The 26710-nt window shown below is 36.3% G+C and overlaps 3 protein-coding genes across 4 annotated transcripts; 2 read left to right on the top strand and 1 right to left on the bottom strand.

Moving 5' to 3' along the window:
• LOC18789700 (probable serine/threonine-protein phosphatase 2A regulatory subunit B'' subunit TON2) lies at positions 7162-11901 on the top strand. The gene is made up of 12 exons (XM_007222758.2): positions 7162-7452; positions 8261-8352; positions 8542-8604; positions 8704-8802; positions 9062-9220; positions 9313-9384; positions 9545-9677; positions 9758-9822; positions 9950-10025; positions 10366-10467; positions 10728-10920; positions 11471-11901. Exons 1-12 carry the CDS (start codon positions 7314-7316, stop codon positions 11709-11711), a joined length of 1434 nt encoding a protein of 477 aa, XP_007222820.1. The 5' UTR covers positions 7162-7313; the 3' UTR covers positions 11712-11901.
• On the bottom strand, positions 11856-14165 carry LOC18789295 (E3 ubiquitin-protein ligase Topors). 2 transcript variants are annotated; one of them, XM_020554133.1, is made up of 5 exons: positions 13763-14165; positions 13552-13671; positions 13410-13470; positions 13053-13306; positions 11856-12520 (listed from the first exon to the last, which is right to left on the bottom strand). In XM_020554133.1, exons 1-5 carry the CDS (start codon positions 14110-14112, stop codon positions 12445-12447), a joined length of 861 nt encoding a protein of 286 aa, XP_020409722.1. In that variant the 5' UTR covers positions 14113-14165; the 3' UTR covers positions 11856-12444. The 2 variants fall into 2 exon arrangements, with proteins under 2 accessions (XP_020409722.1, XP_007226943.2); XM_007226881.2 differs by having other exon boundaries at positions 13410-13467; positions 13763-14163.
• On the top strand, positions 19309-26555 carry LOC18793290 (anaphase-promoting complex subunit 7). The gene is made up of 18 exons (XM_007222848.2): positions 19309-19524; positions 19627-19695; positions 19790-19840; positions 20153-20287; positions 20403-20465; positions 20845-20960; positions 21706-21790; positions 22172-22231; positions 22510-22555; positions 22807-22880; positions 23567-23617; positions 23839-24039; positions 24118-24162; positions 24278-24371; positions 24523-24668; positions 24750-24979; positions 25362-25422; positions 25894-26555. The coding sequence occupies exons 1-18, from the start codon at positions 19456-19458 to the stop codon at positions 25978-25980; spliced, it is 1683 nt and encodes a 560-aa protein (XP_007222910.1). The 5' UTR covers positions 19309-19455; the 3' UTR covers positions 25981-26555.

The raw sequence follows: 26710 nt of genomic DNA on the forward strand, positions 1-26710 counted from the left end.
TTGTTATATAATAAATGGATTTTGGGTGTGTTTCTAAAGTACATTCTATATAGGGTTTTTTTATAAATTCAGCTCCTATTTTGGGTATATTAGTGAAGCTCAAAATATAAAATTAACTAAGTACACTCTATTTAACTACTAAAAATAGCAATGGTACAACACTTTAATACAAATCCTAAACCAGGTTTCTCTTTTTATATGAATTTGTGCCATCTTTTCAGATTTTGGGTTTCATCAATATCTTTAATTTCGTAATACCAATCCTAAACTAAACTAATACTCGCTGTGTTATTCGTGAGCACCAAGCAATACGAAGACTTTTCTACGTTTGATAAAGGTTAAATATAGTGAGTAAGGTGTACTTATTAAAATTTTATTTGTTTCATAATTCAATATATACTTTTTGGTCATTATATCAGGGTAAATTAGTAATTCAATAAATAGTTTGATAGTAGGGTGTACTCAATTAATTTTAGGGTTCGTTTAGCAACACTTTTATTTTTTCTTTTTTGCTACAAACAAAAGAATACAAGTTGAGGTTAACGAGTCAAACCCAATAAAAAAGAACATTGACTTGCAAACTAGAGATCTCAGGTTCGATTCCCCGTAACATCATAATTGTATGTATGTGAGTAATCCCCTCCCATATCGCTTGTACTAAAAAAAAATTGAGAGTGCAGTTTCTCTCCAAATATTAGTAACTAAAATGAAAATTTGACATCACCATCTATTTTCTTTTGATACAAATTTAGGAATGAACACTAAAATTCTATTTAAAAGATAGATAATACTTGTTTTCATAATAAATTTATATATTAAACAAAATCAGTTTACCCACAAAAAAAAAAAGAAAAAAAACAGAAAGATTAAACAAAGTGTTGTAAAATATAAAGTAGTGGAGCCCACTTACTATTTGTTTGTAGACTTTGGTGCATGAGTTTATTCACGGGTGAATAGTGAATAGTGAAGATGATTGGATAGAAACATCACGGGTGCCATTTATCAATGCCTATAAATAGGCAACCTGCAAAGTGAAAGGAATGAGAAGAAAAGAAGAGAAAGGGAGAAACGGAAAAAGAAGAGGAAAGAAACAAAGAAGAGGAAAGAAAGAAGAGAGGAAAGAGAGAAGAGAAAAGAGGAAAGAAATAAGGGAAAAGAGAAAAGAAGAGAAAGGGAAACGGAAAGAAACAAAGAAGAGAAAAAAGTGAAGGGGAAAGAGACAAGAGGAAGAGAAGGAAGAAAGAGGGTGAATGAGTGAAGAGAGAGAGAGCAGAGAGAAAATTCAGTGAGCCACACATGTTGTAAACACTAAAGTTGTAGCCATATTATTTTATATAGTGAAAAGTTACTGCTGCTGCTCTCCGAGGACGTAGGCATAGCCGAACCTCGTTAAATGCTGTGTCTCATCTACTTTACGTGCAGCTCAATATTCGTACATATTCCAGGTTATTTTTATAACACGTTATCAGCACGAGTTGTAACAGGTTATTTTTATAACAGGTTATTTTTATAACACTAAAGTTGTAGCCATATTATTTTATATAGTGAAAAGTTACTGCTGCTGCTCTTCGAGGACGTAGGCATAGCCGAACCTCGTTAAATGCTGTGTCTCATCTACTTTACGTGCAGCTCAATATTCGTACATATTCCAGGTTATTTTTATAACACGTTATCAGCACGAGAAGCTTTCAGGTATAATTTTTGTGCTGCACTATTATTTATACTACTAACCATTATGTTGATGTAAAGAAGAAAAGCCAACATAATTTGTCTAGCTTTCAAACTAATGAATCATGGTGTTGATAAGATTCCAACGAAGAAAAAAAAGGGGGGTTGGAAAAGCTTCATACAGTAATTTTTACTTTCTTATATTTTTAGTGGTGGTTTTTATTCCCACATTTATTTTATTTATGGTATGGTGTAGGTTTATTACCTATACGACAATATTTAAAGGGTGGTGCGGGTTTATCGTCCACGTCTTTGCTTATTTATTTTATTTAAAGTATGGTGTAGGTTTATTACCCATACGGCAATATTTAAAAGGTGGTGCGGGTTTATCGTCCACGCCTTTGCTTTTATTTAAATGTATGGAGTAGAATTAGTGTCCATACAAGCACGTCTACTTTACCGCACATTTAATTTTATTTAAGGTATGGTGCGGGATTAACGTCCATACAGCAAGCAATTTAATTTATGAATTTATTTTACCGCACATTTACATTTATTTAAAGTATGGTGCGGGTTTATCGTCCATACCAGTAATTTAGTTATCAGCAATTTATTTTATGGATTAATTGTGTTATATGATGAGTTTTTACAGTATGCAGATCAGGACCAGAAGTTCCTTGATCCTCATCATACAATTACATCAGGACTTGAAGATCCTTGATGATGATATTAATATGAGAGCTGGCAGTCTCTCCGGTACTGTATTTGTAAACATGTGATCGGACTTAAGGGTTCTTGATCCCTGACATGTAAATAAGGACCTAGAGTTCCTTAATGATGTAACAGTACCGTATTGGTTCATGGTGCCGTACACATGGATGATAACTGTACTGGCAGATGAATAGATACGTATTCATGACTTGATGAATAGTACTATTCACATGAATAGTGACGTATGCATAAATATGAACCATTTTGGGTAAATCGTCACTATATACAAAAGGGAACCTGCAGTTTCATGGTGCCGTACACATTGATGATAACTGTACTGGCAGATGAATAGATACGTATTCATGACTTGATGAATAGTACTATTCACATGAATAGTGACGTATGCATAAATATGAACCATTTTGGGTAAACCGTCACTATATACAAAAGGGAACCTGCAGTTCCTTAAACTCATGGATGAGCAATTAAATGAGATGCCAGAAGTTCATCAAAATATGGACAATTATGTAAGGGCTTGAAGTCCCGAAATATGTACAGAAAATTGTAAAAATGTCCATACCATCCATGAGAATATATGGCTTTGGCCTGAAGTTCAAAATTTAACAGTGTTGAGAACCTGAAGTTCCAACAATTAAATGGACAACCCTTGAGGTATTATTGCAAATTGTGGTATGCCACATATTTCTTTGGCATAAGAAGATGATGAATTTAAAGTTCGATTTTGTTATAATCGACACCTCAAGGAAGAAATATATTTTGTGAATTCCGGTTGTTAAGAATACACCGCGAAATGGATAATATCAATATAAACCTCAAATAATGAATTGAGGCTCCCCACATATTTTGTTATATCTGGGCCGGAAGCCCATGGATCCAAATATATGAGAGATCCTGAACTTGAAGTTGTGGGTATATAGTAGTTAATGCTCTTCACTACTATATTGCGATATTATCATGGCTTTTACTCAATTCACATTTCATGTCCATTTGAAAAGGGCAAATAAATTCTGAGTTTGTGCCCAGGCCAAAAGTTCCAGGCTACCATGCAATTTGGGAGAGACAATGTGGTTATTTGAACCTATAAGGCACAAGGTTCCAAACCGTCATTTTGAAAAGACGTAAAAACCACAGTTGCAAGTTTAAGAATGTGCGCAATTATTATTACAGGAACATACAACAGATAGATTTTTTCCACCTGCAATGAAGGTGCAGGCCCTATAAAATCTATAAAATTACATTATGTTCTGGAAGCCATTTTTTAAGAAGGTTTCGAAGAAAGCCTTAGGAAAACTAAAGTTTCAGAAAATGAAGGAAGTTAAGTTGAAACGCAATTGTTCCAATCAAGTTTTGCAAAGGCAATATCTATAGACGAAAATATGGCAATATCTTCAGGATTCCAATATCTTCTCGAATCCACATATTATCTTTTTCTTTCCTAGAGTCTAAAACTTCACGTGGTCTCTAATAATGCATGTCGGCACTTTCGGCGTTTTCAAGTATTATTTTCGTCAAAGCCGATCTTGCTTTACGGATTTCACGGAGCTACTTTTTTAAAAGTATCCCGAGAATCTCGCAATTTTCCTATGGTTAATTTGAAATTCACCGGTTCTACCTATTCATTGTATTTGTGTATAAATGTGTTACTAACGAAATTTTCTTTGCAGAAGACATCCAGTTTACTCCATACCTAGTGATGCGATATCTACTTGTTTTTCTTATCAGTAAGCACTCAATATGCCCGAAAAGCAAGACTATCTCTGATCATCCATTCAGGAAGCAAGACTATCCCTGATCATGTTTCCGCTACATCAGGGAACTGTGAAGGCGACCTTATGCTCTAATCTCCTGAGGTCCTTCTAGACTAGGAGAAATGAGAGCTTGTTGTCTGCTCCCACCAGCTTCCTTCCTTGATTGCTTACCTTCTCTTGCAATCAATATCACATTATTTTTGCATTTTTTCTCTTTTTATAACTCTCTGTTCATAAGAGATTTTATTTCTTTAGAATGAACATCTGAAGAAAGAATCCATGGAGTGATCCTAACTCTGAGGGTTATTTGTTTTTGACAGAGAAAAGAGTTGTGATTTTGCTCTTGCAGGATATAACTAGATCATCAAGCGCTACATTATATTTATTGGGCCGATACGAGCTTGAATGATACTTGAGAAAAGTTTCTCCCACCTAAGGATGTAAGCAATACTTGTGTTATTTTATGCTTATATACCTATTTGATATTTTATCTTGAAAGGTAACCAAATGGGGAGATAAGTCCGTTCCAAAAGAATGGCTTGTATGTATCCATGAATTATTAACGCAAATTTTACAGATTGCAAGTTGGATACATTGATAATACACTGCACAGATTAAAGTCCCATAAGAACAGAATATGGGTATAGAAGTGATCAATATGATGCACGCCTGTTGCGTAGCAAATGATGTGGATTGAAGTCCTGAAAGGACAATCCTTTGACATGTCAATATTGATATTATGCACGCCTAATGCGTAGCAAATTATATGGGTTAAAGTCCCATAATATGGGTTAAAGTCTCATAAATTAATTGACATGTATGTATTAATCTGTGGCATGCCTGCAGCATGACAGATATATGGGTTCTAAATGTTCCAACTCCCTAAATGGAGATTATCCACGCCCTACTATAAAATAACGCTCCATTGGAGGTTATAATCCACATTCTCACATAATAAAAGCCCCCTGCAGTGGCTTGGGTACCCAAAAGCAAAGAAATGCTTATAATTGATGCATGCGCATGCAAATGAGAATGGTGGGATCATGAATTGATGAATGACAATTTTTGGTTTTGGAGTAGCTACTCAAATCATCAATGGGCTGTGTTGATTGGAACCACGTTCAATTATTAAATGTCGACAATATCATTGGCCAAAATGGAATGAGGTAATTCCATTATAGATAAGAATGAACGTGAAAGAACAAACCCACAGTACGAACCCCAAATTTGTCAATACTGAAAGTTATACTTGGGTGTTCGGAATAAAATGGAATATACCTACTTTGTATGACACACTGTTTCTGGCAGAAACAAGGAATGTTGGGTTTTCTCCATATTTACAGATTCAATTGTGCCCCCCCTTATTACACAATTGCGGAGACCAACATATTATCTTTAAGGGTTATTAAATGCACGGAGCATATCGCCAGAAGCGATTTCTTAAAGATGTATAAATAGCTGGGTTAAAGCTATATAATGTGTCATAAAGTTTAATCCCCTTTAAACAAAATCCGTTGAGAGGATTGACATTACATAAAGCAAGTCCCTAAAGGACATGTGCTTGAAGCACAAAGTTTGTACTCAATATTAATATGCATAAATTACCTCAGTGAGTACATTGATGTGATTGCAACACATTAAAGATTCTGCAGAATTCAAGAAATATTTGTCTCGACTTAAGGATCGAGCATTATACCAACGAGATTATTGCTTATACTAAGAAAGTATTGAAGCATTTTTATGAGGATTATCCGTTGGACACTTTAATGATTTTTCGGAAGTATATTCGACCGGACATCATATTTTTCAGATAGGGCTCAACTTCATCACCATCATTTTGGAATGATGTGAGGTATATTTGATGCTATCTCCGCATAACACCTTGTACGGGCATATTCTTTCAAGTGAACTTACAAATAGCCCAAGTTTTGTTAGAAACGCGGACTCTGAAAATTTCTATGATTTACATAGAGATAGCTCACTGGAAATATATTTACTATATGAATTGTTGGTGGCTACATCATTCACTCACTCCGAAAGATTCTCACTCCAAAAGATAGTTATGAAGACATCAGGGGAAGATATTAATCAGGGGGAGCATCCAGAAGTATGCTATACAGATTGTTGTACTCTTCTTTCTTCCTTCCATCAGTTCTCTACCTTACTAGGTTTTCTCCAAGCAAAGTCTGATGAAGCAACTGACATATTATTTGTGGTCTCCAAGGGGGAGTGTTGTAAAATATAAAGTAGTGGAGCCCACTTACTATTTGTTTGTAGACTTTGGTGCATGAGTTTATTCACGGGTGAATAGTGAATAGTGAAGATGATTGGATAGAAACATCACAGGTGCCATTTATCAATGCCTATAAATAGGCAACCTGCAAAGTGAAAAGAATGAGAAGAAAAGAAGAGAAATGGAGAAACGGAAAAAGAAGAGGAAAGAAACAAAGAAGAGGAAAGAAAGAAGAGAGGAAAGAGAGAAGAGAAAAGAGGAAAGAAATAAGGGAAAAAAGAAAAGAAGAGAAAGGGAAACGGAAAGAACAAAGAAGAGAAAAAAGTGAAGGGGAAAGAGACAAGAGGAAGAGAAGGAAAAAAGAGGGTGAATGAGTGAAGAGAGAGAGAGCAGAGAGAAAATTCAGTGAGCCACACATGTTGTAAACACTAAAGTTGTAGCCATATTATTTTATATAGTGAAAAGTTACTGCTGCTGCTCTCCGAGGACGTAGGCATAGCCGAAACTCGTTAAATGCTGTGTCTCATCTACTTTACGTGCAGCTCAATATTCGTACATATTCCAGGTTATTTTTATAACACGTTATCAGCACGAGTTGTAACAGGTTATTTTTATAACACTAAAGTTGTAGCCATATTATTTTATATAGTGAAAAGTTACTGCTGCTGCTCTCCGAGGACGTAGGCATAGCCAAACCTCGTTAAATGCTGTGTCCCATCTACTTTACGTGCAGCTCAATATTCGTACATATTCCAAGTTATTTTTATAACACAAAGGCTTTTCTCTGATGTTGCCACTTTCCTCGGTAGATCCGGGTTCAAGCTAAGATCTTTTTCACTCTGCAAATTATATATGTCCCTGGCTCCTCCTAGCTAGGGCTTTGTTCAGCGAGTCTAATCGTACGCGAACTCTGAGTTGGCCCGAGTTCAGCAATGTACAGTGGGTCCAGTGATGGCGAAGGCCATGAGGCCGCGCAGAGGAAGATCCCGCCTGCTTCGTCCATGTTGTGGGTTCGGAACCTCCGCCGCTTCATCGGATCCGGTACCGGACTCGGATCCGAAGCTCTCATGGGTATTCTCCCTCACACTTTTCTCTCTCTCATTTCCATGCTTTTCATTCCAATTTTCGTTCTTTCTCTTTTGTCAAATATCGTTTTTCTGGGTATGCCGAGCTCCATGTATGTATGTGTATATGTGTGGATAGATATAGATATAGAACAATGTCTTACGCATTTGGGTTCTGTTTTTTGGAGCATTTAACTGTTCTCAATTTTTCCTTTGTTCTAGAGATAATGAACCATTATTAAGCTGTTTTCATAGTAATTAGGAACCTTGATTAGAACTGATAAATCGAGTGTGATCACACTTGTAAGATAAGATAATTAAAACAACACAAATAAGTAGGAAAACAGCCTTCAAGCTTCAATTTTTATGAGTGTGGGGGCTGATGTCAAGCTATCACAGTTGCTCATTTGTGCTAATGGTTGAATTTTGGTATACACTAGACTGAGCCAATAGTTCATTTGTGTGTTAGCCAATTTCAAGAGTTCAGGTTGGTTTTTCTTTCTCTCTGGTCTTTTAATGTGAAGTGTGAGGCACATGTTCATAGACCATTTGAGTCCCTTCCCAAGTTTTTAGTAGATATTTGGCCCCTGTAATATGCTTTTATGAGTTCATCTCTGTGTGTGTGTGTGTGTGTGTGTGTGTGTGTGTGTGTGTGTGTGTGTGTCTGCAAGCTCGGATTAGAAACGGATTTTGTAATTTCAGACACGCACTTATGAAGCCAAGACATATGTAATCCACACATATCCATCTTGATACCTTATTTTCTGCTTACGATTTAACTAAGTGTTTATGTATTTTGTCTTTTTCTTGTGTAGAGCTTGAAACAAAGAGAATCTTGCTTGATATTTTCAAAGAGAAGCAACAAAAAAGTGCTGAAGCTGGCACAATACCAAGTTTCTATAAGAAGGCATGTAGTAGGATTTTTGTTGTATTTCAATGATTCTGTTCATGCCTGGAAATTTGAGTGTGAAGGCATTACTTTTGTGTCATAGAAAATTCAAAAAAAAAAAAAAAAAAATTTCATTTTGGTTTCATTCTTGTTATGTGCTCTTTCCTAGGTCCTTTATGACTTTCAAAGCTTTTTCCCTTTTTTCAGAAACCTGAAGATGGATCTATTAGTCACAGGGTCCAGAGGCTGGCAAAATATCGGTTTTTAAAGGTAATCATCTGGATTTTCGTCCTTATTGTTGTTTTATTACATTGGCTAAGTATCTAACATTATGCTTTATTGGTGGCATTTACCCCGTTGTTTCTGCAGAAGCAATCAGATCTTTTGCTAAATGCTGATGATCTAGATGCTATGTGGGTTTGCTTAAGGGAAAATTGTGTGATTGATGATGCAACTGGTGCAGAAAAGGTCTGGTTTTCCATCTTAATCTTGTTTTCGATTTTTTCATATGTTGTAAATATCTCATATGGGTTTCAAACAAATGGTTATTAATGTTTTATCAAAATCTTTAAAGAAGTTTAACATTGTAGTATTATGGCATCTCATCTACTTCCATTATGTTATCATCTGCGCTTCAGTTTATGGCTTTTGAATCATAATAACTTCTTAATTGAGTTGTTAGGTATCTGACTGATTCTAATAAGTCCCCATATTTATCATTTTGTAGATGAATTATGAAGACTTTTGCCACATTGCCTCTGTATGTACAGAGCAGATAGGGCCCAAATGCCGTCGCTTTTTCAGCCCTTCCAATTTCATGAAGTTTGAGAAAGACGAACAAGGAAGAATTGCCATTCTGCCCTTTTACCTTTATGTGATGAGAACGGTGGGTCTAATTGATCATTAATTCACCTGGCTTTTTCTTGCAGTCTGAATTATAAAAGTCTGGAATGCTGCTTACTATTTTTTACCTTCCAGGTTTCACTTACCCAAGCTAGAATTGACATGAGCGAGCTTGATGAGGATTCTGATGGTTTCCTTCAACCTCAAGTATGAACTTATTGCAAAGTTTGAGCATCTAAGGGTTATATTAGAATATTGAGCCTTTTTCTGTGGCTACGTTATCTTTCAGTATGATGTTTAACGGAGAAAAAATGTGTTATTTTTCTCCATCTATGGCTATAACTGTATTGATCTTGTTTTTCTTCAGGAAATGGAGGCCTATATACGAGGTCTTATACCTAATCTGGCGCAATTACGGGACATGCCTGCAAGCTTTGTTCAAATGTATTGCCGCATAGCTGCGCAGAAGTTCTTTTTCTTCTGCGACCCTCATAGACGAGGTTTGACATTAATCAGCGATACTGCATTTGATAATTATTCCTTTAGTTAAGAAAAATTTACACCTTGTTTTTGCGTACAGGAAAAGCGTGCATAAAAAAGGTGTTATTAAGTAATTGTCTCCAGGAACTAATGGAACTGCACCAGGTAGGTTGTGAAAGAATCTGTCAAAACATTCTATGTTACAAATTGTACCATCTTTATTAGGTATATATACTGCAATAAATTCTGCTCTTCTGCTTACTATGTGCTCTGTACTTTGATTCAATAATAGGAAAGTGAGGAAGAAGTCACTGACACTGAGCAAGCTGAAAACTGGTTCTCTATGGCATCTGCCAAGCGCGTATGTGGTGCGTAGTTTTCATGTCTCTGGGTTCCATTTTCGTTCCTCATTTGCTGTTGTCTAATTGATTAGCTTCTGTATGTGAGCTCTTTGTGTTGCTATTCAAGTGTAACACAAGCATTATATTATTTTGATTTATTCTTCATGGTCTTGAGTCTCCAAGTCGTTATTTGTGTTCTAGATATCTTCATCCAAGTCGTTACAAGTCATGAGTTTGCCAATGCTAAAGTCCCATGCTCAATATATGTCTGGCACTCTCGAGCTTGAAATGTGATGGTTATAACTGAAAACTTTATAATAAAAAACTCTAATTCCTATAGCTGATTGCAATCCTGTGCTTTCTGTAGACATCTTCATTTTGCTTGATAAAGATAACAATGGAACATTGAGCAAGCAGGAGCTTCGAGAATATGCGGATGGGGCATTGACTGAAATTATCATTGAAAGAGGTATGCATAAAAACTTAAACATCCATTATTTGTACAACGTGCATATTCATTTACCCAAAAATGCTAAGAAATAATATGGAATCTATATTTGAGGATGCCCCGACCTGATTTACCTTACTTCAGGTCACACATTTCCTCATGGTACCGTAAAGCTATAGCATAATGCATAAATCAATAGCGGTCTAAATGTTATAATGCATACTGTATTTACTTTTTTAGTTCTGTTTATTCATGCTTTGCATTTGATATGCCCTCAATAGTGTTTGATGAGCATGTTCGACGAGGAAAAGTTGGGGGTGCAAGTTCAAGGGAGATGGACTTTGATAGTTATCTGGACTTTGTTCTGGCCTTAGAAAACAAAGACACTCCAGAAGGGTTAACATATTTGTTTCGATGTCTTGATCTTAACGGGAGGGGTTACCTTACAACAGCTGATATACACTCTCTTTTCAGGTAAGTTTTGTCTTCTGCTTTTAACTTGTTTGTGGGGCCACTTAAAAGAAACCTAAAGAAAAGAAAATTTTATTTTGTCATTCGTAGGACTTATGTTAGATTTTGTTCTGTGATTTGCTTGGCTGCCGTTGTAAAATGTGAGGATAGCTTTTCATCATGTTCTGAGCAATCAAGCAGAGCCAAATATGGAAGTAAAGAAGAGGAGCATCCAAAAGTTAGGATGTTACCTGATACAATCTTCCTACAGAAAATCTCTGTAGTATTTTCCTGCTTGCAGTACTTAGCAATATCTGCAAGTCTCAGATTATCAGAGACATGAATACTTAACAACCTGTAAGATCTTTAGTGCCATTCAATCAAGTGGCAAAATCAGAGATTTGTCCTTGGAGAGGGGCGAAGCAAAAAATATATGTTTTATAGTAGTTCATCCTGGTCCCCAAGTAGTTCATTCAATGCATTAAATAGTATGCAATTCCAGATATGAGTTAGCACTGATCCCTTAGCATGTTGTGTCAGCTGAAAGATCTTATTTTTTGGACTTATGAAACAGGGATGTACATCAGAAATGGATCGAGGGTGGAAACTATGAATTGTGTATTGAGGACGTAAGGGACGAAATCTGGGACATGGTTAAGCCAGCTGATCCACTACGGATAACATTGGCTGATTTACTAGCTTGCAAACAAGGTGGCACTGTAGCCAGCATGCTCATAGATGTGCGTGGTTTCTGGGCGCATGACAATAGAGAAAATCTTCTTCAAGAAGAGGAGGAACCCGAAGAAGAATCGTAAATACACTTGATGACTTGAAAGTTTGTTTCTTTACTAACAAATTTAGAGGGTTTTGTTTTCTTTTGGTTTTTGGTTTTCGGTTTTTTACTTGTGTTAACGAGATGAATTGCATCGAATTGTAGCTATCCTTGTAGTACTGTGTAAGTCAATGTGAAATGTAAAATAATAATATAGCTGATTGTTGATTGCAGTGCTCACTCTCTCTCTCTCTCTCTCCCCAACAATTTAACTGTGGTAATTGACCGACTTTTTTCACAACTAAGAAATGGGTGGAATATCCCAAAACATGCCAATCCTGTAACTGGTCCTTTTCAAGCTTGCCCATATGCAGAAACAGCATCTCGCTAATCTTATAACGCATTTGAGGACCAAGTAATGTAACTCAAATACCTCCTTGAGTAATCTTCTCGTTGGTCTTGCGCAAGCAGCACTAATCATTGTACCAATAATGACCCACCAAGCAACTCCAGCTAACATGAGATTGTGAGCTAATAAGAAATCAGGCCCTGCTTCTTGAATCCTTCCACTAGCTTTTGGCATAAAGGCAACTTCAAATTTTGCTGCCGTTAAAAATTAAAGCCCTCATTAAGCTTTACTCGTTACCTTCTCTAATGACCCGGCAAATGCATCACATGACTTAAGCAAGCAGTTGGCCGCTCTAACTTCCTCGTTGAGGGGACCACCATATCTTCCTACGTACAGGCAAGTCACAAATTAGTCTGAAGTTTCTTCTCTACATTTGACGGAGCCTTTTATACTCAACCACTGCATCATAGGTTTCCATGTTAAATGAACTCTTGGCAAAACATCTGCAGGGCAATTGTTTCCAGTTAGAAAACATTTACAAGCAAAGCAACAAATGGAAAATATAGATTACTTGCTTTCTTCACCTCTACAGAGCCATCTATTTTTAGAGAAATAAAATTTGAGTTGAAGCATAGACTACAGTGCTACTAACGCATGTCGCATCTTACCTGATTAATTGGTGATAAACATTTACAATGATTCCACACCTAAGGTTGCTTACTCTCTTAATCAAAAACTGTTCACACGTAACCCGGGTTCTTTCCTCTCTTGTAATCAAATATGACGGGCAACTACTTTTCTAACCACAAAGTGAATAAAGGCAACATACATTTTCCATTTAGGCAACTGAGTAAACTTCACTTTATTCACAAGTAAACAAAAGCAACACAAAATTACAAATTCAGCTTAACTGACAAATATTAGATGATGCGAGGAACCAGCGAAAGATGACAGTAAACAGCCATAAATTAAAGTAGGATAAGCATCAAACCCAAATGCATTAAACGAATAAGCATTCTGAGGTCATTAAACTACCTTAGCTCGTGCCAAAACATATCAGTTCGATCAAGCAGAAAAGGGCGCAACCGTGCAAGGAAGTCATCTCGAACATCACACTGTCCTGAAGGGACATGACCCTCGTTTTCGAGGCTTGCAATGAAGAGTGAGGTGGCCACATGAACAATAATAGATGGATCTCGGTCTCCGAGAAGAGCCTGCAGCTCCCTACGAATCCATGGTTCTATTCTTCGCAAAATTCTCTCTTTAACACCATCATTTATTGGTACACTCTGAAATTTCAAACGCAAAATACAATTCAATCCACCATTTCTTCACTAATCAGTCAACTGGGATATTAAATCAAACAAAGAGAGAGGAATGGTATGCACTAACCACTTGAAGACGACTTCTTGGAGCTGAAGGAACAGCTTGCAAGCGTCTTTCATATACACTGCTTTTATAAAATAAAAAAACTAAAAACTAAAAATTCCAATTGCCCAAATTAGCAAACAATAAAATCAGGGTGAAAAGTTACCTGACACGCCATTGAAGCTTCCTTTCGGCAATCACATCAGGAGTGACTGATCCTGGCCGTCCAAACGATCGCCGCCATGGCAAAGGCCTTGATCGCCTCCGTTCGCTATTTCTCACATGCCTAATTATTTATAAAAGAGCAAAAATTGAGCTCAAAATCGCAATTTCAACAAAAGCGGACGACCAAAAACTAAACATCTAGAAAATCAGACCTTGAAGGATGCTCTTCTTGTTGAAGTCTGAAGCTTCTAGAACTAGAAGTGTTATCCAGAGGTGGCAAAATCTCTCTGTGGAAGCTTCGAGAAGATAGGCTGATATAGGAGAACCAAGAATCGAAGTCGGCGTTGCAGAGAGGGCATTTTCGTCTCAACCCGCTCCATTTTCGAATGCATCGGACGCAGTAGGCGTGGTTACACGACGTGAGCACCGCTGCGCTGCGAGGTTCCAGGGCTCCCAAGCATATTGGACAATTTTGCCCTCGGGTTGCCGGCCATATTACCCTCCCCACCAGCTTCTCGCGGCTCCTGCTTCTCTCCGATGGTTTTCTTGGAGACGCTTCCATAGAGAGAGAGACAGAGAGAGACAGAGATTCAAGGGCGAAGTACGCGCGTTTTTACAACCATTTGGGCCGAGGAATTAGATGTGGATCTGAGCTGGATTTGGGGTCAAAGTCCATCTGATGTGGCTAAAGCTGTCCATTTGTCCTTTGCCATGGCAAGAGGGGGCTAGAGAACTACTATTCACGTGAATAGTGGCCGTCTTTGCAAAAAATAATATTTTTGGATAAGATTTTTGTGTTCGTACGTGTCAATATTTATTATAAAATTCATATATCATAATTAGATAAAATTTTCGGTTTCAAATTTCAGATAAATTTCAAAATTCAAATAAAATTTTCACCCTATAAAATCGCGCCACGTGTCATCTCTATCTACCTAAATTTTTCTATAAAACCAGAGGCTCAGCTCATACCTCTCACACCAGATCTTCTTTATATTTTCATTTCTCAGATTTTAGAATTCATACTCCATTCTCAATATCAGACATGAGTAGATGCTTGGAGAGGCAAGAGCGAGAAACTAAAGAAAGAAGGCGTAGATGTGCTAAAGGCAAAAGGGTGCAGAGAGAACTAGATCAACAAGTTGTCATAGCAGTGGCTTTGCTTGATGAAGAAAACCAAGGTCGCCGCTATGGTTCACAACTCGGCCGTGGCCTGAATGTGGACAGACATAGGCATTTTCGGGGTAAGAATATTTTGGAAGATTATTTTATCCCAACTTCTCTGTACTCTGATGTTGATTTTCGAAGGCGATATAGAATGCAACCCCATTTGTTCAATAAAGTCATGCATGATATTTGCAATTATGATGAATACTTTGTTCAAAAGTGTGATGCTGCTGGGGTTTTGGGACTTCTTCTTGAGCAAAAGCTTACAACTGTTATACGAATGTTAGCGTATGGTTCATCTGCTGATCAGGTATATGAAATTGCCCGGATGAGGAAGTCCACTACTTTGGAGAGCTTGGTAAGATTTTGTGATGCAGTCGAAACTCTGTACACCAGGGACTACCTGCGTAGACCTACGCCTAGGTACCTCCAACGGCTTCTACAAAAAACCGAAGCTCGAGGATTTCTAGGAACGATTGGTAGCATCGACTGCATGCACTGGCAATGGAAGAATTGCCCAATTGCTTGGCAAGGAGATTATAGAAATAGGAAAAGGCAAAAAAGTATCATCCTTGAAGTCGTTGCTAGATTTGATACATGGGTTTGGCATGCCTTCTTCGGAGTTGCCAGAGCTCAAAACAACTTGAACGTGCTGGGTCAATTAACAATACCATATACCAGAATGGGTATTATTTAGCAGACGGCATCTACCTGAGGTGGAGCACATTTGTGAAATCAATTCCGCATCCCCGGTCCGAGAAGCAAAAATTATTTGCTGCCTATCAAGAGGGTTACAGAAACGATGTGGAGAGGTGCTTTGGTATCCTCCAAGCCCGGTGAGCTATTATTAGGGGTGCGACGCGTCTATTTGATGAGGAGGTGTTGAGGAGCATAATGATGACATGCATCATCCTCCATAACATGATTGTGGAGGATGAGTATGATTACAATGCTGTAGACGTGTACGAATCGGATCCCATGAACACGGTCTTGACAAGAATTTATGAAAAACTCATGGGGCCAAATGGAGAACCATTGAAGCATGAACAGTTGATTAAGGACGGTCGTTTCATAACCCGTATAATTGATCGATATACGGAGATGCAATCGTCTTATATTCATGAATGACGTCAAGTTGACTTGATGGAGCATTTATGGGCGGTGAAAGCCAATGACGATGAATGAAGTAAAGTGAAGATGTTTTTTAAATTTATTATGCTTAGGTTACGTTTTATTTTTAGTTATGCTTTGGTTGTGGTTTTTTTTTTTTTTTAATGCTTTGGTTGTGGTTTGTTTTTTAGTTATGCTTTCGTTGTGGGGTTTTTATTTATGTATGGAATGTTTTGAATAAAAAGGGTATTTTATTGAATGCTTTCTTTATTCACTCAAAGAAAACGAATACAAGTAATTAAGAATTACTACTAATTAAATAAAATACATGAATTACAACTAATTTTTAAAACAAAACATTAAAATACAATGAAATAAAAGGCAAGCAAACTAACTTAATGGTTTTGATCATTTAACCAATCCATGTTGCTAGGTCCATCGTCATGGAAAAATCTTCTTCTCATAACATCCCTTCGTTCTAGCTTCCAAAATTGTTTTGTTTCAGGGGACATATGGCTTGTATCCATGGCCATGGTTTCCTGATCCTTTTTGTCAATGTTTTCTTTGCGTACATAATCCTTTTTTTTTTTAGTAGATACTCCCTTTCTTTTGCATATTCTACATGAATTGCACTTTTGTCTTCTTGGGTTTTCATGTCTATTTCAATTCTCATGGTGTTGTGCCTTGCAATTTCCTCCAAAAATTTAGATGTATTAGTGGTAGAATTACTCCCTCTCTTCGCCTTCACCGCCTTTCTCCCAATAGGCCTCGGTTGCTTTTGGATGGGTAAGTCTTCACTCATCGGGAAATCCAAAGGTGAATCCGATGCTGGTGAATCATGGAGTGGCGTCTCGTTCAACACAACGGTCGGACCCGTTGGAATAATTCAGAATCTTGAACAATTCTTCACCATCTCCCAACATTAGTCATGGTTGAAAGTTTTCTTGCCTTGCCCAATAGCACCAAACCACATTTGTGCTTGCATAATCTATTTTTAAAAAAAATATTGAAAATGCAAGAAACATTAACAAATATTGGAAATGCAAGAAACATTTAAAAAAATAGTGGAAATGCAAGAAATATTAACAAAATATTGTAAATGCAAGAAATATTAACAAAATATTGTAAGTGCAAGAAATATTAACAAAATATTGAAAATGCAAGACATATTAACAAAATATTGGAAATGCAAGAAGCATTTAAAAAATATTGGAAATGCAAGAAATATTAACAAAATATTGTAAATGCAAGAAATATTAACAAAATATTGAAAATGCAAGACATATTAAGAAAATATTGGAAATGCAAGAAACATTTAAAAAAATATTAGAAATGCAAGAAATATTAACAAAATATTGAAAATGCAAGAAACATTTAAAAACAAAAAAAGAGGACATTAAAATTAATAAAATAAAAATTGCAAATATTATACCTCATTGCTAAGATTTTCCTCGCTTCTATGGTTGTCCCTTGCTTTTGCCAAGGCATCTCTCCATTCACAAAATTCGGTATGAATTTTTCTTCACATATGACAGAATTTCATCTTATTGTCCGTGACGGGACAATGACTAATTTGGACCCAACACTCACACAACAAAACATCTTTCATGATACTCCATGCCCTTCCGGTTTCGATAGAAGAAGCCGTAAGATGATAAAGACAAATAAAATTTGAAAGTGAATAAAATATTGAGTAGAAAGTGAATAATAGTTGAAGGATAAGAAAATATATAAGGATTTGGTGTTAAAAGTGAAGAGTATTGGTTGGTATTTATAGAAAAGAATTCATTAATTTTTGGGTATTTTTTTAAAAAAATTTAGAATTTTTTTCATAATTTTATTGCAAAAAAAAAAAAAGAAAAAAGAAAAAAGAAAAAAAGGCTGTCGTGGATTGGAGGACAAAAAGCGATTGGAGCACCCAGAAGATGCCATGTGGCTGCTAGCCGTTGGAGGAAACTGAGGCGCGCGCACCCACCAACGGTAAACAAATTTTGAACTTGAGGGTTGACACTAGCCTGGCGTTAGCGATGACGTCACCGAAAACTCGGGCTGGAGCTCGGGCTCGCCTTGCCATCTAGCCAGCCCAATCCCGTGGAACCCACAGCCTACTCGGGCTAGACAGGCCATTTGGAAACTATTTTTGGACAGATCTTTGGCCATAGAATTGGTTTACCCACCAGGGGGTTTCTTTCCTATGCTTGCTGGCTAAACAGAGCTGCACTTTGGATGAATTAGTCGATGCCTGTATAGCATTATCTGCCGTCTGGGGCCGATCGTTCGTTAAGGATGATTTATAGATCATCAAATTTCCACAAATGGAATGGAAAGTGGGTTCACTGGAACAGCTCTTAGAGCTGGATTTGGGTTTACATAAATTGGCCAAGATAATGAACTTGCTTCCTTACACCCAAGTTCGAATCCTCCTTCCCTAAATTAGATTATTACTTGTATTTCAACCAAAAAATAAGACATGTTTTTTTTCTTTCCTTTCAGAAAAAATCATTTTATTTATGCTTTATGTTTTTATATACATTTTTTGTGTACGTGCCCAACACTTATTTATGCTATAATTGATATCATCTTCTTCCTTTTTATTTCATATTTGGTTGACAAAAATAAGAGAAAAACAAGTGAAATACAACACAATAAGATTATAAACCTTTTTGTTTTACTTTTGATGAATGAGAATGTAGAATTTCAACTATCATTATACCAAAAGCTAATTAGCCAAAACATGACATATTAGATGTGCGAATGAGGTTGACTTTTTATATATTATTAAGAAGATAAGTTAACAAGTCGTATTTGAGTTTATCAAAGTTGGCCAAGTTAGCTAGAGTGGATATACTCTCCACTCGACACCTGAGTTCAAATCTCCCTCTCTTTAGTTTAGATTAAATTAAAATAGAATATTGCTTATATAAAAAGAAAAAGAAAGTCGTGTTTGAGTCCAAGCATGGAAAGCCATTGTCTGGCTCATAGGGAAGTAAGGGGAAAGTGAAGCGCTCCCAATTTGAGTTTTGTTTTCCCTCATCATGGGAAAGTTTGGAAAAATGAACCAACATTAAATACACATTTTTCATGACCATTTTGTCCCCATTAGTAATTTAGAATTATAATATATCATTAAATGTATTTTTTTATTTGATTTAATATGGGTACAATTGAAAAATTATACAAACTTTGTTTTCCATTCATACTCAAAACAAATATGGGAAAAGAAATAAAGTGATATCTTCCGGTTACTTTCCCAGCATCACCAAACGTGGAAAATGAATCTTCCATTTCTCATCCATTGGAAAATTACATAGGAAGTGATTTCCCATTAAATCTATTTCGTGAACCAAACGGGACTTTAGGTAATTTCACACCAAGTTGCCAAGTGTTGGCCTAATTGCTAGGCAACGACATAATTATCATTGCCGTTTTGACAAACATTGATTTACATTTTGGAGAAATGAAGAATTATTACAAATCTATTTCGATCACCAAGCACGCCCTTGATTTATATACCCAACTAACAGAGGAGACGAAGAGCGGGTTTTGGGTCTGCTTCCAAACACTGACGCCAATCGGTTCAAAAAATTTCAGTGACAGAAGCAAAGCTTTCACTCAGTCACTCGCAGAAATGGACGTCCCAAAGGATCAAATCGCTACTCTAATGGAGCATGGTCTCTACAACTCAGCTCAGATGCTCGTAATCGTTCTTCTCCCCCCTCCTATTTCAAATTTTCTTCTTCTTTTTTTCCTTAAATTTTCGTTGTGATTGAAATGTTGTGTGTGTTTGGGAATTGGGTAGGGTTGTTTTCTTGTTTCTTCACCAGCTGCTAATGCCGAAGTAAACCCACACCTTAAAGCTGAAAGCTTGGTCAGAATCTTCAACTCCCATCCATGGCCTTCTCTCTCTCTCTCTCTCTCTCTCTCTCTCTCTCGTTAAATTTCTCTAATTTTTTTTCGTACAGGTGCTTCTTGGAGATTCATTGTTTCGCGAGAGGGAGTATCGCAGAGCAATTGTAAGATAAACACCCACATTTTTCACTAATTTTATATTGTAATATACAAATTAGTGAACTTTCACAAAGCAAAAGACCCTTTTTATAGAACCAAAAAAAAAAAAGTGGTCCTTTTTTGCAAGTACTGATTCTACTGATGACTAACTGTAAAGTAAGTGAGCTAAAGCCATTAGGTGGAAAAGTCCATTTGGTAGTTATACTCATAGTAAGAACCGTATGCAACCAACTTGGGATTTGTTTCTTTAGCTAATTATGCTGTTACATTTTATATTTTGAAAGATTATATAATTCATTTTTCTTGTTCGCTGACAGCATACGTACAAGCAAGCATTGCAATTTTGCAAGATGATTTCCAAAACAAGTGCAACATCTACCAGAAGTTCATTGTCATCAAACAGGTCCTCTTCTCCAAATTTTTTTAACATTTCAGGAATTAATGAGAATGAGGTAGGCTGATTTCATTCGCCAAATAGTTATTTTCTATGTTGAGCTTTTTCAGAGGAGAATGGTGTTTCTTTTCTGTTTGGCGCTATTTATACAAAGTCCCCTTCTTACATGACAGGTGAAGTTCAAAATTGCATCCTGTCATTTTTCGCTTGGTGAGAATGGACCAGCCCTTTCTGAGGTACTGACACACATGCACTAATGTTTATGGGCAAGGCAAATCCTACTATAATTTGTGTAAACTATTCAGGTCTGAGTACGAGAATCTTGATAGTTCCAATGTAAATTTTGTTGGTTTTAATCAGGGATTGCTTCCTTGTCTTTTGTTTTATCTGTTTTCTATTTATTTCTCCTAAATATATAACCTGTTAGCATAGTCCCACATTGACGGGGTACCTTTTGGAATATGTCATATATAAACACATGGCTCTTTCCTTGTAAGCCGGTTTTGCAAGGATAAGTTCTACCTATGGTTTATCTATATCTATATGTACTTATATTTCATATGGCACTTCTAGCACATTCACTTTGGGGTCTAATGCACTTTTAAAACTTTGCAGATGGACAACATTCCAAGCAAAGTGAGAAACTTGCAGATGAATCTGTTGATGGGAAAGCTTTATCGGTACTCTAGACAGAACCGTGCTGCTGTTTCTTGTTTCAAAGAATGTCTAAGGTTTGTCAATCAAATTGTGCATATCATCTTTCAACTCAGTTTGTATTTTAAGAAATGTAGATATCTTGAGATTCTCTTTTACTTGTATCTTTTATAAGCTCATATGATCTTGGCATAAAATTCTAGAAATACTAGCTTCCGAACACGCTTTCCGTGTGATCTCTATGCTGCACTAATACTCTGAATCACAAGAATTACTGAGTTCTATGTTTATCTGGAGTAGGCAGTATTAGATTCTTCCTTAGCATTATTATTTTTAAGACTTGGATACTGTAATTGAAGTAATTACAGGGTGATGGTCGAGGTCAAAGATTCAGAATTCACTGTACCCTAACCTCTCTCTCTCTCTCTCTCTCTCTCTCCATTGCATGATTTATAGGTGTTCTGTTTTGGTGAATATCTATGGCTTGCACACCCTTTAAATCCCCTCTGATATGCTTGACTTTTTCTGAGAGCGTCCTATGTAATTAAAGAAGGATATCACTGAAAATTACTTTTTAAAAGTTAATGACCAAGATATTACTATTGAATGTAAAAATCTTGGATTTCCTTCCCTACTTAAGTATGGCTGGACTATACTCTCACAGAGATTATTGTTATCATGTGAATTCTAGCTTTCCTGTTGCATCCTTGTTCATCTATGTGTACAATTGTGTTAATGCTTTTTTGGTTTGCTAGAAATCTGTATAGAATTAATATATTATCTTTTATATTCACGCTGCTTCATTTTTGGTGCTTTTGACAGGCATTGCCCTTATGTCATTGAGGCTATTGTAGCTTTAGCAGAACTTGGAGTTGCTGCCAAAGACATTATTTCCTTGATTCCTCAGGTTTTTTTGTGAAGCATGAAGCCATTTAAATTTAGCTGATCAAATCATTTTAGCATGTCTGGTGTCGTGTTAAGTTCTTTATATCTTGGATGTCCTGTAAAGCTTGTCATAGTGAAGCTGTATTTGTCTTATGCTATCTGTAGAAAAAGGAAAAAAAAAAGGTTGCAGTGTTCATATGCGACATATAACTTATCAATCCATAGTTCTCTGATTACATGTATAGAGCTCCTCTAAATGTTATTTGGATAAGTTGAATGTTGGAGCTCAAGACTCAATTTTGATTACAAAATATGATTGACTTTTATAATAAAATAGGAATTCTTTTTAGAATGTCCAATGCCAATGTTTTTTTCAATTCCGTTTCTTGGCTTTCAATTTCAGACTCCAAGTAGAAGCGGGAGGGCTCCATTTGATCACTTTGACTCAAGTCGCTGGCTACATGTAAGTAACAAATGAGGAAGCAGCGGTCATTTATTATTAGCTAACACGTTGGACAATTTTTCCTCTTTTATGCTGAGCATGTTTAGATGGATTCATATCCACATGAACTGCCCCACTCTTCCTGACAAATTTTTTAAGTTTGTTTGGATGGACATATACTGGAAGGAGCTTTCTTTAGGCATAGTTATCATAGCACTGATTCATGACAAAATTTTGGTGGAGGAGGAAACCCTGTTACTCCAACAAAATTGTTTTTACATTTGTTTTTCTTTGTGCAGCGCTATGTTGAGGCCCAGTGTTGCATTGCTTCGAATGATTACAAAGGTAAAAGGAATATTTTCTTCTGTAATGTTGGGGATTTTGCATGGATAAAACTGGGGATTATTACTGTTGATATCGTGTTGTACGATGTTCCTATATGGAAATAGAAAGTTTTCATATCCTTTCCCATTCCTAGATATAGTTTCGTGGAGTATTTAGGGGAACTTCTACTTGCATTATTTGTTTGAGTAATAACTGATGATTAATGTCCACAACTTTTTACAGTTTATATTTATTTATTTTTGGTGTTGCAGGTGGTCTGGAACTCTTTACGGATCTTTTACAACGTTTCCCTAATAATTTACACCTGTTACTTGAAGTTGCAAAGGTTAGAACTGATTGTATGTGATCTATTTAGGTTTTTTTCTATGCTAAGAATGGTATTTTGTTGTCTACTGGTTTTGCTTGATAAGCAGAAAAAAACCTAAATAGATCACATACAATCAGTTCTATGCTAAGAATGGTATTTTGTTGTCTACTGGTTTTGCTTGATAAGCAGAAAATATATGCATGCACTGATTTCTGAATGAAGTTATCTTGATGGGAGGAGTAGGCTTCTGACAACGATCTCTCATTTATATGGACCATGAATTTCTAGGTTTTTTTTACGAGAGTTTCTGGGTTGTGTGTTTGCTTCTTTTAAGTTCTCAATCCTTTGCAGCTACTCTCAATTAGGTATAATTTGACAAAAAACAAAAATGAGTGGGCACTATTACCACCCACCAAATGCTCAACCCTGATAATTATAGTTTTATCCTTTATGCAAATTACCTGTGAGCATAACTTACTTTCGGAAATGTAGTTACATCATTGTTTTAATTATTTCTGAAATACTGACTTTTGGCCCTATGAAGAATTCAACAAATTTCATTGAATGATTGCAAAGGGTACTTTTTATTCTAATTGCTTGGGTTAAATTTTGATATATGAGATCTTAAATTATAATTATACTATGTTGTTTCTAACGAGATAGCTTTTTAATTTCTGCTTTTGTATATATAATTACATGTGAAGGTTGAAGCTATTATTGGGAAAAATGACGAGGCTATAATGAATTTTGAAAAGGTAATTCATTTTTGAGTTATTATGGTAATTCAAGTGTTCATAGACCCCTCTCTCTCTCTCTCTCTCTCTCTCTCTCTCTCTCTCTCTCACACACACACACACACACACACACACACACACACAAACACACTCCCACACACGCAAGCACAGTTGCACATACACCCTATGAATGCATGTCATGTAAATATGAACTCATACTTTCAAGTTTATGTTGTTTGCAGGCTCGATCTATTGATCCATATGTTGTAACATATATGGATGAGTATGCAATGCTTCTAAAAACAAAGTCTGATTTTTCAAAGCTAAACAAATTAGTGCATGATTTGCTGATAAGTGATTCTACAAGGCCAGAAGTTTTTGTGGCCTTATCTGTACTTTGGGAAAGGAAAGATGAGAGAGGCTCTTTGTCCTATGCCGAGAAGGTCTGTTAATTAAAATAGTGTAAGCTTGGTGTTTTTTTCAATTATTCATCTCATAAGTTCCTTATTTATTTGCATCAGAGTATACGAATTGATGAGAGACACATAACGGGTTATATAATGAAGGTATTGATATGATCTTATATTTGATAGCCTGGAGCATCTGTGTTTATAAATATCTCAGTATCTTTCTTCTTGCCCTATTCTCAAATGATATAAAAAAATTCTTTCAACCTGTCAGGGTAACCTATTATTATCAATGAAGCGAGCAGAAGCTGCTGTAGTTGCCTTCAGGGCAGCTCAAGAGTTGAGACCTGATATTCGTTCATATCAAGGTGGGACTTGTAAAGGAAAATACTCACTTGCACGACACGCTTCTTATGTCTGTCATTGACTTATTTTTGTTTCATCCAAGCATTTTGTAAAGAGAGAAATATGTGAAGTAATTGCAGAAGCTAATGATCAGTAACTCAATTATGATTTCAGGTTTGGTTCATTCCTATTTAGCTCTCTCTAAAATCAAAGAGGCTTTATATGCTTCCAGGGAAGCTATGAAGGCTATGCCTCAATCTGCGAAGGCTCTAAAATTAGTAGGGGATGTACATGCAAGTAATTCTAGTGGTAGGGAGAAGGTAAGCCCGTAATTAAATCATTTCAGCATGAGTTCAGAAATCAAGTTTTCCTCCTTATGCACTCAACTAATCTTGAAATAGGCAAAAAAGTTCTATGAGTCAGCCCTTAGGCTGGAACCTGGTTACCTTGGAGCTGCATTAGCTCTGGCTGAGCTACATGTTATTGAAGGCCGCAACGGGGATGCTGTGTCTCTGCTAGAACGATATCTTAAGGACTGGGCTGATGACTCTCTGCATGTTAAACTAGCTCAAGTATTTGCCGCAACAAATATGCTCCAAGAGGCATTGTCACATTATGAAGATGCATTGAGGTTAACAGTTATATTTTATGTCCTGAATAACTTTTTCACTGTTAGTGTTAGGAATTAAAATCTACATTCTCACGGAGCTTTTGCTAGGGTGTGTTTGGGTATGCTGTGGAAATTCAGTTGCTCCATAAATAGCATATTAAGGTGAACGGCCTGAATATAATTAAGGTCATAAAAGAAGTTAAAAGCCAAGTATGGATGACATGGGATTATAAGTTAGTTTTCTTGAAACAACAGACTTTTGATCATATGCCTGCTGTAAAATATGGTCATTCACTATAGAGTGCTTTAATACACCCTGAATGACGTTGGAATATGCTGCCCTGGTATGATCATAAAATGACTAAAATGTGCTCAAAATTTTATTTCCTGACATGCATTGCAGGATAAACCGACAGAATGAAGCTGCCAAAAAAGGTTTAGAGCGCTTAGAGAAGCAGATGAAGGTTTGTCCTGTTTATACTGCTTAAAATGGATGATTGAATGTTTAGTGTAAATTGTTTGATGAAACTTCAGAAGTAATCTTTTTTTTTTTTGGGTTGAAAAATCCACAAGTTTCAGTATTTGTGGTGTAGTGGATTCAAATACTCAAGAAAATGATTTCATTTCAAATTCACTCTTTAAATCACTCAACTAAAAAGGTTTTTTCTTTTTTAAAAATAAATTATCTTGTTTTGTATAGAAGAAGAGTACAATTTTTTTTTCATTCCAATCTGTTACAATTGACAAAAGTATCAAAATTCTGTTTTATTAATGTACTTTCAACATTTGGTGCAAACAAATTAAACTAAATACATCATTTTAAATCCACAAATCCAATTATTGTATTATATTTTAATGATGTTCTTAATTCCAAAATATTCAATAATGGTGATGCAATTCAGCAAGGTCAATTTTAAAAGTTGTTATTTCTCTAGGGGGTGGATCCCGATGCACCTGAAGAAGATGAAGAAAATGAGGTTGACGATGCTGATGGAGACCAAGAAGAGACTGAGCTTCTGTGAATTAAGCTAACTAAAGGTATTTTGTAAAGCTTTTGTGAAGAGACTGTAGTTGCAAAGAATGCCAGTTGGGGGTTGCCGTTCTGCAAGCAAGTTGACACCCCTAAGAAATGCGTTCTTTTCCGATATATTTCTCGGTATCACGTCATGCAACCAACGGAATTTTTTGTATTAATATGGTACGAGTGGCCTAAGGTCATGCTGCGTAGATAGGGAGCAAGAAAGAGTATGGTTCACCAGTGGCTGCAGAGTTACAATCTTCATGACAGGCAAATCCTCCTCATTGTGGCAAGTTGGCAACCCTGTGTCATTTCCATTTCCTTGCAAATTTTGTTACATCATTTAGTGTCATATGGTGTATTTTCTTTGTGATCTCATGTTACAACTTGTATAAAGTGGAGCCCTTCACAACTAATTTGTACAAGATGAAGAATGATTAGCGCATGTTATCGACATTTTGCATCTGCCTTTTTATTTATGTAGTTTTTATATAGTTCTTGTAAGTTTTAGTATTCTTTTTCTCCATATTATCAAGATGGAAACAACATTAACGTGATTGAATCATCCAATTCAACCTACAAGAAATATTTTCAGTTTGCAATCCTCTTTTTTTATTTGTACCTTAATGAATTCCTGTCACACCCTTGCAATATTTGGATTTAAATGTGCCTGCAAATTTGGTTAATATGGCTGCCTCGGTGCAATGTCGTCTTTACATAAAATTGTGTCGTCT

The sequence above is a fragment of the Prunus persica genome, chromosome G1, assembly GCF_000346465.2.
Source record: "Prunus persica cultivar Lovell chromosome G1, Prunus_persica_NCBIv2, whole genome shotgun sequence".
Taxonomy (NCBI): domain Eukaryota; kingdom Viridiplantae; phylum Streptophyta; class Magnoliopsida; order Rosales; family Rosaceae; genus Prunus; species Prunus persica.